The sequence below is a fragment of the Ceratosolen solmsi genome, unplaced genomic scaffold (assembly GCF_000503995.2).
Source record: "Ceratosolen solmsi marchali unplaced genomic scaffold, CerSol_1.0 scaffold27, whole genome shotgun sequence".
In the NCBI taxonomy this organism is placed as follows: domain Eukaryota; kingdom Metazoa; phylum Arthropoda; class Insecta; order Hymenoptera; family Agaonidae; genus Ceratosolen; species Ceratosolen solmsi.
In genome coordinates, this window is record NW_011948426.1 from 4,765,441 (window position 1) to 4,778,374 (window position 12,934).

The 12,934-nt window shown below is 48.3% G+C and overlaps 1 protein-coding gene across 1 annotated transcript in view; it reads right to left on the reverse strand.

Moving 5' to 3' along the window:
- Positions 1-12,934, reverse strand: part of Cph (BCL11 transcription factor chronophage) — a 40,522-nt gene that overhangs the window by 9,421 nt on the left and 18,167 nt on the right. Inside the window, exon 2 of the mRNA XM_011500857.1 lies at positions 6,468-6,929. Within this exon, the coding sequence (XP_011499159.1) occupies positions 6,468-6,929 (462 nt within the window). The remainder of the gene's footprint in view (positions 1-6,467; positions 6,930-12,934) is intronic.

The window sequence follows — 12,934 nt, forward strand, 5'->3', positions numbered from 1 at the left end:
AGTGCGAGTGAGTGGTATTTTTCGAAAAACATTGTTTGCAATAATGTGCACCAACAAATTTAATAACATTGGAGAGTAAAAATTTTTATTGCATGACTTTGTCGTGCTCCATTTACAATGGATCATTGTCTAAATATTAAATATCGTTGATCGTTCTTTAAAAAAATTCTTATATATTTTTAAACATACTACGTATGGGATTGTGTGTTTTCGTTTAAAATTTTATGGCGTTAAATTTCGACGAGAGGCGAGCCAATGGTGGAAGCTTTTTGAAGTGAAAAGTAATATTACGGTAAATAGAACGAAAGGTTAGAAAGTGAGGGAGCATTTGTCGTTGTTGCTAATGAAAGTATATTTTCTGTGTTTTCTCGATGTAACGTCTCGACATCGATGCAACAAGACGCTTTGCTTGAAATTTTTTATTCCTACATTTGTCGAAACATTTGTCGTGGACGTTACATGAAATTATTATTATTATATTTACGTTATCGAAAATCCTTACATAGCTTTCGCTATAATTGAAATGTAGATTACACGTTTACTCTATCAATTTTATTGTCAATTTTCTATTATCCTCAACGATCGACATTATTTCATTGTAATTAATGGAATTGTTAATCAGCCGTCGTTAAGTGTGTATTATTAATTTTTAAGATGCTACAACATTGTAATTGTTTCACGAATAAATAGGATTTTCGCAAAAGGACATTGTTACATAATAGGCACTTTCTCGCATTGAATTTTTCATCTCTCCCCCTCCTTATTTATTATTTTATTTATTATTTTTTTTAAACACATTGAAGCTCGATCGAGATAAAGAAAGCGCCGTTGAATTTGCTATTTTTCTTCTTCTTTTTTGTTTTTTTATTCCCCTTTACGTTATTGGCATACGTCAAAGTAGAAGACAAAGAGGAATTGAACAAATTTCCTATCGCTATCCTATCGTTTCCCTATCGCTACAAAATTACGATTAGCAATATCCACCTTACAAGATACAAGTTTATTAAAAGTTTCGGCTCGGCGAGAGCGAAACTATGGAATTGCATGTATCGCCTCGATTCGGTAGACAGAAATATTACACTCGAGTTTATTTAAATTCGAGAAGAGTTCGACGCGTCAAAAGTAAAAATTGAAAATATAGAAAGGAGCGGAGAATAAATGTAGAGATAACTTTGGCCATTTTCGTTTTTGCGCAGGGGATTTGTTAAGACTGCTCCTCGCATATTTCAATCAGATTCGTTTTGAATGTAAAAATGTCCTTCGGCAGCCTATCGCAGCCGTAGAGCACAAGGCTCATGTCAATATCGCCGGATTATCGTCTGACACTCGCCCTTCCTCCTCGAATTTTCCCTGACAATTCCTCTCCTTTTATCTCTCCTTCCCTTTTATTGCGAGACTGAGTGTGTTTAACAATTTTATCTGGCGCGAGAGATGATGGCGCGATAGCTTACAGGAGGCCCTGTAATTTAATATTTCCTTTGGCGTTGTGGGATAATGGATTTCGAGGCAGCGCTTTTCCTGCGATTCACGGCTCGAGAATACAATTAAGTCGCTGCCAGGCTCGCCTTACACGGGTCCGCGAAGAAAATCGCCGTCCCTCGCGCGCCCACCATCGGCGTTTAGCACCTTCGTTAACTTCATTATAGGGATGGCCGGGTGAAAAAAGGAGGAAACAAAAAAATGAAGGAGGAGATCAGAAGAGGCGCCGGGTCGCTCGACAGATCGAAAAAAGAAGAGAGAAAAAGAAGGGAAGAAAAGATAAAACAAAAAAAACGAAGAAAAAAAACAGAAAACAAGAGAGAGAGAGAGAGAGAGAGAGAGAGAGAGAGAGAGACGATGACGACGACAAGGAGAGAGGAGGGAAAAAGGAAAACAAAGGGCCCCTGGCAAGTTGGAATAGGAGCGAGGAGGCGCACGCGTCCGTACCTGGGCGCACGCGCGTCACCTCGAGAGCAGCGCATCACCGGCTCGTGTCAACCACGTGGCCAAACAATGGAATGCTTCTAATTGGGCTCGCCGCTCGCGCGATGCAAAAAAGCCGGACAAAAAGCCCAGCAAGAAGGATGGGTCGGCGATGGTAGTAGGGGGGGGGGGGGGAAGGGGGACTAGCCAAAGATGAGCAGGACCGAGCGGGGTTGCGTGCCCGACGAAGGGTTGAATCCGGTGGCGCGTGCATCTGCGATGACGATTAAAGTTTTAAGTAGCCGCGTACCGCTTGCCTACATACTCGCTTAACCTCGCGCACTACAAACTTACTTATTATTATTATTATTATTATTATTATTATTATTATTATTATTATTATTATTATTATTATTATTATTATTATTATTATTATTACCTCTGACTTCGTGCGCGTTTCCAACGACCATTGTATTGGTCACTTCGAAATTACAACTCATGGTCATCGTCATCGTCTTCCGTCATTATCGTGGCTCTTAATGTCGCCGTTACGAGCGATGTCGTCGTCGTCGTTGTTGTTGTTGTTATCGACAAATACCGCTCGTAGTCCTCATCGTCCGATCATCTCGAATCGGCTTGTCCGGCCTGTTTCCCGCCCCATGGCCTCTGGCGTCGACATAAGGAGGCCGAGTCGACTCGCGGCAGTGGATCGTTAAAACGTTCTCTACTAATTGTTAACGCTCGTTGCAAAGGTTGCCTAGGAGGGGCCAGTACTAGGAGGGCGGCGTATCGCCGTTAATGTGGTGACAACCTGTATAGACGACCTTGGAAATAATCGGATGGTCCGCGTAGGGGCGAGACGGCTCCTGCGAACGAAACGAAGCAGCGGCTTCTTTAGCCGGCACTAATGCATTTTCATTCGTGCGCGTTCGTCATCGGTAGCGGAGCCGTGTCAACGTGCCCGTTCCCTTGTTCCTCACACTATTCGCCCGGTGATAAATAAAGAGAAAAGTAAGAGAGAGAGAGAGAGAGAGAGAGAGAGAGAGAGAGAGAGAGAGAGAGAGAGAGAAAGGAAAAAAGAAAGACAAAAAGAAACGTGCAAAGGGCCATAAGGCAGGGGCAGCGCACGCCGATCGTCCAATCCAGGGATTAAAGTGGTTAAAAAAGCACCGAGTGCCAGCTGAAGGCGATGTCCACGACTCGCCAGCAACGGTCGCATAGCCGTGGCTCCGGTGATTCAGCGCTCCGAGTGTTCGAATCCCCATGATAATAAAAAATTGGCGTGGCGACACCCGCGCGGCACTCGTGCGAGCGTTCGACAATGACAATTGCTCGTCGGACAATGAGGAGCCGGGCGATGCACACCCCAGCGGGCGCGCGCTTTAAATTCAAAAATCGAATTCTGCGCCCCTCGAGCCGTCGCGGGAGGGGGGGGGCGGTGGCGGGGGAACGGCGGAGGAACGGGGGGATTGTTCGGGTCCGTCGAACCAGATCACCGCTTGGACGCAGCCCATGGACCCCGGATTCTCGCTCGCCCTCTTATCCCTGGGATCGGGTAACGGTGTTTTAAACTTTTCTCGTCCCGCCGTCCCCTGCCCTGCGTCCCTTACACGCCACCCGCCACCCGCCATCCGCCACCCCGTGCCATCCCGCACTACTGCCACTCGACCTCGCCACGACGATCTGTCCTCGTCGGTGACGCACTGGTCGTGTCCACGCGGACACCCGCTGATTTAATAGCACGAACTTTTCGCTATTTGGCTCTCTCTCTCTCTCTCTCTCTCTCTCTCTCTCTCTCTCTCTCTGGATCGCTCGAAAATTTATCGCTTTTCGCGTTGTTAAGGTCTCTCGCTCTAGTTCGGGTCTGATGGGTGTCCTCGTCTCCTGCAAAGATATACATTTTTATCCTTGCGAAATTTCATTACGGAACTTCTCGCTGCCGCTTTTTACAAAGCAAAGTCAGAGATGATCGTCGCGAGTTGTCTGCGCATGGATAATTCCATCGCGTGCGTTTACATTAATTGATCGAGCTAGCGTGGCTGACTTTTCCGAATAATAACGAGTTCGACGCTACGGGGCGTTGATTTTCGTTGTGCTTTTAATGTGGATTTTCTGCTTTGAGACAATTTTGCGAGAAAATGTGAAAGACCGTTTGTTATGATGACCAACGTATCGCAATATTGTACTGTCGTAAACAATTGTGCACGTACGTGCAGTCGAGAATCAAAATGACACGAATAAGAATGGAGAATGACGCAAATGCACAAACGCACGCACGCACGCACGCACGCACGGGCACACGTATATCATCGGTATTCTGACTCTGGAAATTCGAGCTCTCGGCGAGTAGGAGAAGAGCAAACTACCACATTTAACATCGTAATATAAAACCATCGGCACTTTTTCTTTAAAACGATTTTTAGCGTAACAGTCACTATGATAATCATGGGGAGACGAGAGGTTACGCTTCGGGGAAGAGGGGAAAGTTTTTTGAAAATCCAAATCTATGCGCTCGTTGATGTAAAGTTCGTTTATTGCGACAAGCTCGGATGCTTGCTCAACGATCGCGTCAACGTTCACGATAAATTGCAAATTATTTCAAAAGCTAGCTTGCGGCTACGGAAGCTCTAGGTGCCCTCATAATAATCCCAGAAGCCGATGAGGACACGAGAGGTAATTGTAAGGGAGGAGGGGAGAGACCTTAGCGCTCTAACATAAGAGGGGCAACGTTCGAACGAAAGTAGACTCGGTAAAGAGCGTTTATCGCTAAACGTTGCGCTTTCACCGACGACACAGACACACGCGTCTAAGGATCTCGAGGGAGCTCACACAGTTTCGCGACCGAGGTCGTAAAAGCGCCAAAATGCTCGCCGCTACTTAATTAAGCCGATGTTAAAATCTCGCGGAAGAGAGATGCCAAACGCATAAGTTTGACATTGAATGGGGCAGCGATCGTTATGAGCTGGTCAAGGGTGGAAGAGGATCAGCTTGATGCCCTCCAGCGGCTACTACTTGGACCGCGGTGGTTTTCAGGTTACGTCGGAATAAATCCTGGCTGACACTCGTCGTGCGTGAGGCTGAAGGGTCGAGATGCGCTACGATTGTCCGATAACGATATGAAATTGCCTACCCCGGCTGTCCATCCCGGCGGCGGCATCGCCCATTTTTCACGGTTTGCGCGGAACGTGAAAGTGGCTCTCCATCGTCTTAACGACACCATGGAGATCCAGCGGGAGGCGACGCTGCTGGCTTCGGATCCACGTGGCCAAGGTAGGGAGTCGACCGACGCGCACACGGCGAAGGGGGCGAGTTAGGGGCAATTAAAGTACGCCGGCATCGATGCATAATCTATGGGGCCGCGAGTTTTGTTAATCCTGCGGTGAAAGGTGCGGCACCCAGTCAGTGCGCGAAATCTAAACGTCGCCATGGCGAGTAAGTGGATTGGCCGATGGCGACGGGCAGTCGCCGTGTAATTTTCTTTGCACCCGATTCATCGCTGAAATAGCGCTGCTGGATTTCGCCGTTCCTACTGCCGAATGTCGACTAGATCCGTGAGAGAAATTCGGCGAGATCCCTATTGATAGGTTTCTACTGAGGAGCGATTTTTTTTTTTTTTTTTTTTTTCAACCTCGGTTTTCCCTCTAATCGCGATCAATTTTATTTACCCGTTCCTCGGCGGATATGCTAATTTAGTTTTCGTTCGCTGCTGCGAGCTGCCGAGTGCTTATAGCGATTCGAGGCGGGGAGATAAAATCATTTTGAAAGGAGGGTTTCACCGGCGACGAGCCTATTACATCATTACCGCAATGATAAATCTAATACGCATTTGGCGACGAGACGTGGCTCGTCGATACATTTTATGGAAAAACTGTTTATTACGAGTATAAAATTAGGAGGGAGTGGAAGGTAGAAGGGAAATTATGGCGCTATTCAATTCTCGACTGTCTGATTCGAAGAAAATGTCATTCTCGCGGCTGAGATAGTGGGGCGAGACGTTCAGTCTGGCGTGCAAATTTTACGTTCGTTTAATCATCCATCGGCATTACGGCGATGTGCGAGTATTATCGAGGCGGGAATAAATAGCCTCGCGAGTGCAAAGGCTCCCGTCCCCGAAATCAAAGACGCTCCTTCAACGCGCCTCCACCTATTAAACTTATTAAATCTAATAAAGTTGTCGAAGCAATTAAAATTTTTAATAAAGGCATTTGTGTTCTCGCTGACAAGCAATGACAAACGAAACGCGCGGGGTTAGCAAATGATTGGCGATTGGGAGATGCAAACTAAAGGATAATCGATTTTAAAACCGTTAAGCACCGCCCGTTACATACGAGGGACACGAGACTCTATATGTGCGTGTATATGTATATATATATATATATATATATATATATATATATGCTCGATGGCACGTGGCTGGAATGCACACGGGAGCGTAGCATCCGGGACAATGTAGTGCGCGCAACGATCGCCATCCGCGAATTTTGGTGCTAGGCGAGGGGGTGGCGGCGGGTACGCGATAACAATGATATTCGTAATGGTGGCGGTGGATTATCGACCAAGCTCACCTGTGCTAACGGTATTGGTGTCGGCGTCGACGGACTCGGTCTTGGCCTTCTTGGGTGCTTCCTCTTTGTCGAGAGGATCCTCGGGGCCCTCGGTCGTCCGCCTTTTGGGCGTCGAGCTCGCGCTCGCCCTGAGCTCGATCGGGCTCACTGCATCGGCGGCTGAGGTACCCTGGGGCGTGGGCGGGCTCTCGACGCGGCCCGTCCTCTTGGTAATGGGGGCCGATATGCTCGGCACCGAGTTAAGCTTCTCGCTCTCGGCCGCGGCCTTGAGCGCTAGCGCGTCCTCCGGGTCGGAGTCCTCGGGAGCGGCCGTTGGCGATGGGCTCTGGCAGCCTTGCAGGCTGCTCCGGCAGTGGTTCACCTTGTGCTCGATGAACCGCACGATGTCCCCGAGGGGATAGGAGGCCCTGCAGCCGCCGCAAACGACGATGTCGGGCGGCGTCGCGTTCTGCGATGTTTCCGCTGAAAGAGAAGAAACGGAGATTCGTGTCACTTGAGAGAATGTAGAGACGTAATCTTTGATTAAATCTCGCTTCCTCGTCTTGTGCCCGGTCGTTCGGATATCGCGATAGCAGAGATAGGCCGCGCGCGAGCAATTAAAAATCAGCGATCGAATTCGTAATCGCCTCACGCGCTTCCAATCGCTATTAAAAAAAAAAAAAAAAAAAAAAAGAAAAAAAAAAAATATATATATATATATATATATATATATATATATAAACACCACGTATGGGAATTGCGCGCAACACATTCCACGGCCTCTTACGACGCTCAATCTCGTCATCCTTATAACTGTACACATTGTTTCAAACGAGAGGTGGCCGTGTCAAAAAGCATCGGCACTCTTCTAATCGTAAATAGGCGCAAAGGCGAGAATGTCGAGTGGATACGATGGGATCGAGAGGATAAGCGTGGCGGCAACGCTCCTACGATCATTAGTTTGAATCTCCAGCGGCTCGGATGCTAAAGGAGCTGGGCGGGAGAAAATAGTTACAAGAGCGAAGAATAGGAGCAAATTTATATGCCGGGGAATTTAATAGCGCTCTTGAACTCTCGAAGGGAGGCTATTAGAGGTCGTGGCAAAAGACCGCTCTGGAATTATAATTCAGGCTGGTACCACGGCGGATAGGTCGGGAGGTCAGCCGCAGATGTAACAATTCATTTTTAGGGCTTCTTCAGGAGCGTCTCTCTCTCTCTCTCTCTCTCTCTCTCTCTCTCTCTCTCTCTCTCTGGCATGGCTACTATCCGCGCCGCACACTAAACAACCTCCCTCGTTCGCGTGACAGACAAATAGAGAAATAGAGAGAGAGAGAGAGAGAGAGAGAGAGGGAGAGAGAGAGAGAGAGAGAGCAGAGAGCAGAGAGCAGTTAGCAGAGAGCAGTGAGCAAAGAGCAATAGAGCAAAGAGCAATAGAGTAAAGAGCAAAGAGAAAGAATGAGAAAACCGATACAGAGGCGCGCGCACCCAAGTCCACACGTACGCGCACGTGCGCAAGCCACGGGGTGGGGGATTAACATAGAGATTGGCAGGAGTTCATATATTGATCTTTTTCCTGAAACGAATTCAAGTACCATATCCGTTCTGATGGGCTGCTGCCAGGAGTCCGTGAAAACAAGAAGCCAGACGCGTCTGTTGGCTCTCGCATCTAGAGTCATCTTTGAGCCTTCCATTTTCTTTTATCCCACACACTCCCCCTTTTACATTCTCCTCGCCACCTCTTACCTCCCTCGCTCCATCCACACCGACCCTTTCATCTCACTCCACCCGTCATCCCTCCCTAATCACTCGCATTCTCACTATCTCATCACTCTCTCTCTCTCTCTCTCTCTCTCTCTTTCATCACTCTCTCTCTCTCTCTCTCTCTCTCACTCCCTCTCTATCTATCTATCTACTCAGATCTTCTTACTTCCTTCCACCTCCCATACCCTCCTATACTTCCTTCCTATCTCCGCTCTTTGATTTCGTCCTTATTCCATTTCTTTCTTCCTTTCATCCTTACTTTCAACCATCCTTTCATCCTTCCTTTCATCCTTCCTTTCATCCTTCCTTTCATCCTTCCTTTCATCCTTCCTTTCATCCTTCCTTCCTTCCTACCTTCCTTACTTCCTTCCTTTCGTCCTTCCTTCCTTTCGACCTTCCTTCCTTTCGTACTTACCTCATTCACTCATTCACTCATTCGCTCATTCGCTCTCATTCCCTCATTCCTTCCCTCCCTCCCAACCTTTCAGCAACGTTCTACCACACTTTCCTCTTCCTCACATCCACCCATTCGTTTCATTATTTCGCATAATACATCTCTCGCTTGTGTTTTCGATGACGCGTCACTCTGCACCCGAGCACTATTATGTCTGACCGACCCCTCGCGCTCGTTCCTTCTCTCAAAGGCTCCAAATCGCCCTCAGAGCATAATCAACGTGACTCTCTACACGCGCTTCACATAATCCGATGGATCATTGGCCTCGACTTGGCGATTATTGATTAAGCAATAATGTGCATTTAGTACATCGATATTCCAACGCCGTAGAATTTCATTAGTTTGGCCATTCGATCCAGATAGATTTCCAGTGTAAAGGTTCGCGGGCTTAACAGGCTCGATTTTTCGATTATGCCACTTTCCAGATGTTACACACCGCCGAGCCTCGAATTCTGCGCAGATGGCTTCTTATTGGCTTTGCCCGCGCCCAAGTCCCGAGGCGAATAAAACTTTGCCTCACCAAACGACATTCCCGGAATGTTTACCTGCCAATCGCCGACCCCAATCCTCTCTCGCTTCCCCAACAAATTCATTAGCGTCTCGTCTCCACGCTCATCGGTATCGCGCCCCATCGCTCCCTCCACACGTCGAGCGAATACCAACGCGAAGAGACGGGCCGCGATAAGGGCGGAGCGCACCTTCGGCTATCCTTGACCATTGGCCATCGGCTCGGCCACACCACGAGGCCACACCTTTCACGGCTCTACGCCGCGGGATCCGCGGATCTTCAAAGGGTGGATGGAAGCCCTCGCGGGGTTAAAGGGCGGGAAGTCCTCGCCCCATGGTCCAGTTGCGAGTGTCGGGCGCGAAGAAGAATGAGGGCGGGGTAGGGCCTCCGACCCTTCGTCTCGTCCTTAAAAGTCGGGACGCCGGACGTATTCGTTTGAATGCGAGGGATCGAGCCGAGAAACACTTTTGCCCCGTAGAAATTCAAATATCGAGCGAGATGAAGTTACGTTGCGAGGCAAAAGTTATATGAAGAGGGGTGTGTGTGTGTGTGTGTGTGTCTCTGTCTGTGTGTGTCTCTGTGTGCGTGTCTCTGTGTGCGTGTCTGTGTGTGCGTGTGCGTGTGCGTGTGCGTGCGTGCGTGTGTGTGTGTGAGTTAACGAACGAGTGAGAAGAGTTAAATTAAACACATTATTCCGACCATATTATCGATGGTTGGCGGAACACGCAAGAGAAAATGGTCAAGGGGGATGGCGGTTGAAAGTTTTTATCCTAATTAGCTATTGTTGATATTGCGATACAATGGATTTGGTCTCGCGATGACGATTTGACCCGTCTAACAAGTCAATATCCAGGGATAAAAAACTCTTGACTATCATGTATATCTCATCGACAAAATGTCCAAATACATTTCTACATAAGACACATAAGGAGTATTTAAGGAAATTCCAATTGATAGGCGAACTGCACCATTCGCATAGATAGATAACGTATTTTTATCCTCAAAGTGGAATAATTCTCAGGAGAACGTGGTGTATTTGATAAACGTGCGGGATTTTCGAAACGTAGCCGCGCGATAGTAAACTTGGAATTACAAGAGAGGCTTGGAGAAGAGGTACAGCAGCGCTGGCCGGAAAATGCATTGAATGTATATGTAAGCGTGCGCACGCAAATGCGGATGATGCTTGTAAGTTCGGGTGCGGATCACGAGAATGAGAAATAGCGGTAAAACGTCGAAAGCCCGGGAAGAGTCGCTACAGTTCTGGCTGCGAGCTGTTGCAAGGAACATGAAAAAAAAAAAAAAAAAGAATAAAATAAAAAGGAATGAAAAAAAAGAGAAAAAAAATTTAAGTAAGAATAGGACGCGAGGCGCGAGATGCGAAAGTTGCAAGACGGGACGGGGGGAAAGGACGAGGGGTGGAGGAAGAACGATGAATGCGGTGCTCGAGGTCCGTTATAACGTGGCTCGCCTACGACTCAAAAGCACTCGGTTAGAAACAAGAGACGCGCGACCGGTCGTTAGCAACAATGGGCTTTTGTTTTTTCGGGGGGCAGATGTTTTTACGAGAAACGTAATAATAAGCGTACGAGGAGTCGGGTGGATGGAGAGGATACGCGACACGATTCGCGTGCCCTTTACGTCACTCCCTACCGCCTTTAATCATCCTGGGGAATCCCGGATGAGCTCGAGATCGTGCGCCTATCGGCGTCCGCTCGTTCCCCGTTATCCTTCATCTTGTCTCCCGGCAAAATTATTCTTCGTTAATAGAAATTGCTCGTGCGCCGTAGCAAGGGATTGTTATGATCCGGTGAAAATGAAAAATGTCCGCGCTACGCTTCACTTTATATTTACGGTCCGAGCTCCTGACCCTTTGTACCCCACGAGCTTATCCAACGACTTGCACCAATCAGGGTTTCTCAAGCGTCGGGCAGACGAAACTAAGCCGATGATTTTGCGTTTTAACATCCCTGGCCGGCTGACTTTATTTGATGATTAGCCGTAAAATGCAAAGCAAGCGGCGCCATTGCAATGATAACAGTTACCAAGCGACAACTCTCGTCCATTTTTATCTCGACGGGCTCACGCTGTTAAGAAATAAGCCATAATGAAAATTAGATTCGGATCGACATTTCTCGGCACGATCGGGTCCACGGACGGCTGTTATCTCTGGACGATCGATTAGTTCGGTGAGTATGGGAAAAAGGAGGAGAAAATGAGACGGCGAGTCGTAGTCACGTGGCGTTATAACGGGCGATGGAGTGGGGGAAGGTCGGAGGGGAGGATATAGAGGAGCGGCGACATAAAAATACAATATTGCCTCGCGAGCACAAGTTGGATTGCTTACAGATTGGTCTATACATCCTTAATATCCCGATCAAGTGTATCGGCCGTTTCGCCCTTATCGCCTAGCTTAATCCAGCATCCCCCGCTCGGTCCCGTTTCCCAGTTTCTTACAGCCGCGCGTCCGTCCGTCGGTCTCTTATCTTTCGACGAGTTGGACGGCCGAGGCGCTGCCGGCGTCCTGCACGCGCAAAACACAATCAAAGCGCTTCGGTAATTTTCCCATCGACCTGCGACTCCCATCCCCGTGAATGTAATTCCCATGTAATTGAACATATTGCTTGCCGAACTCGAGGACATAACTCCGTTTGTCGGGCAAATTTGCGCCAGCCACGTAATGAGCGAATTGACGATCGATCGTGCGATCGCTATTATAACGGGGAATGTCACCCTGTCGATTGCGCTCGAGAAACGGGGCGCGCCGAGAAAACTGCTTTTTCCAACATCTTCACGCGTATGTTGGCCTATCGAATTTTCACCTTCTTGTTATTCCCTCAAAATCCAATACCAAATCCAATTGTTTTTACATTCCCGGAGCATCCTTTTCACGACCCCTTTCACCCCGCACCCGCCCAAACACCGCGCGAAATCGTCGCAATCATTATTTTACGTCACTCTCTTCGCTTCCTCTGCCATTTATATAACCATAGGCGAGCTAACAAGGACGTCTTCGCAGGAGAACTCGCTTGTCTTTCGTTATCTAATTATCAATCGCATCCAATATTTCGCTCCGTCTCTTTTCGCATCCCAATAATATCCAATAATAACATACACCAGTTCCCAAAGAATCCTCCTTAATGCGATCTCCAACAATAACGCTATTTGTTTTCGGGCAAAAAGTTAGCGCGCGGACGGCAGAGCGACGACGTCGCCGCGTACGTCACCACACACCCAGCACACGTCGCCTCAACTTCACCTACGTATGCTCGCGTGCGATCTCCTTCGCGACGTTGATGTGCGCGTGCGTTTGTGTGTTTGCGTGCGCGCCCGGGCACGTATGCCGTAGTCGTCGGATGATATAACCCGAGGCGGCGTTCTTGTTAGGACATCCGTCCTGTCAAAACGTCCAGAGGACGCATAGAAACAATTGAATTACGATCGTCCCCGGGCGCGGCTCGGCTCGGCTTGGCTCGCATCTCCGACCAAAACCAATAATTCCATTATCCATTAGTATTGAGTTGCAGCGGCAACTTCTGTACCCTCGGCGTCACCGCGGCACGTAAACGAGGATTACGACCGGGCGAGCGCGTGCTAATGCTCGTGCCCGGGCCTCTCAGAAAACCCACAACAGAAAACAGAAAAGAGACAGGGCGAGCCTTTGAGTGAGAGAAACAGTTAGTGAGAGTGAGTGAGTGAGTGAGTGAGTGAGTGAGTGAGTGAGTGAGTGAGTGAGTGAGTGAGTGAGTGAGTGAGTGAGTGAGTTAG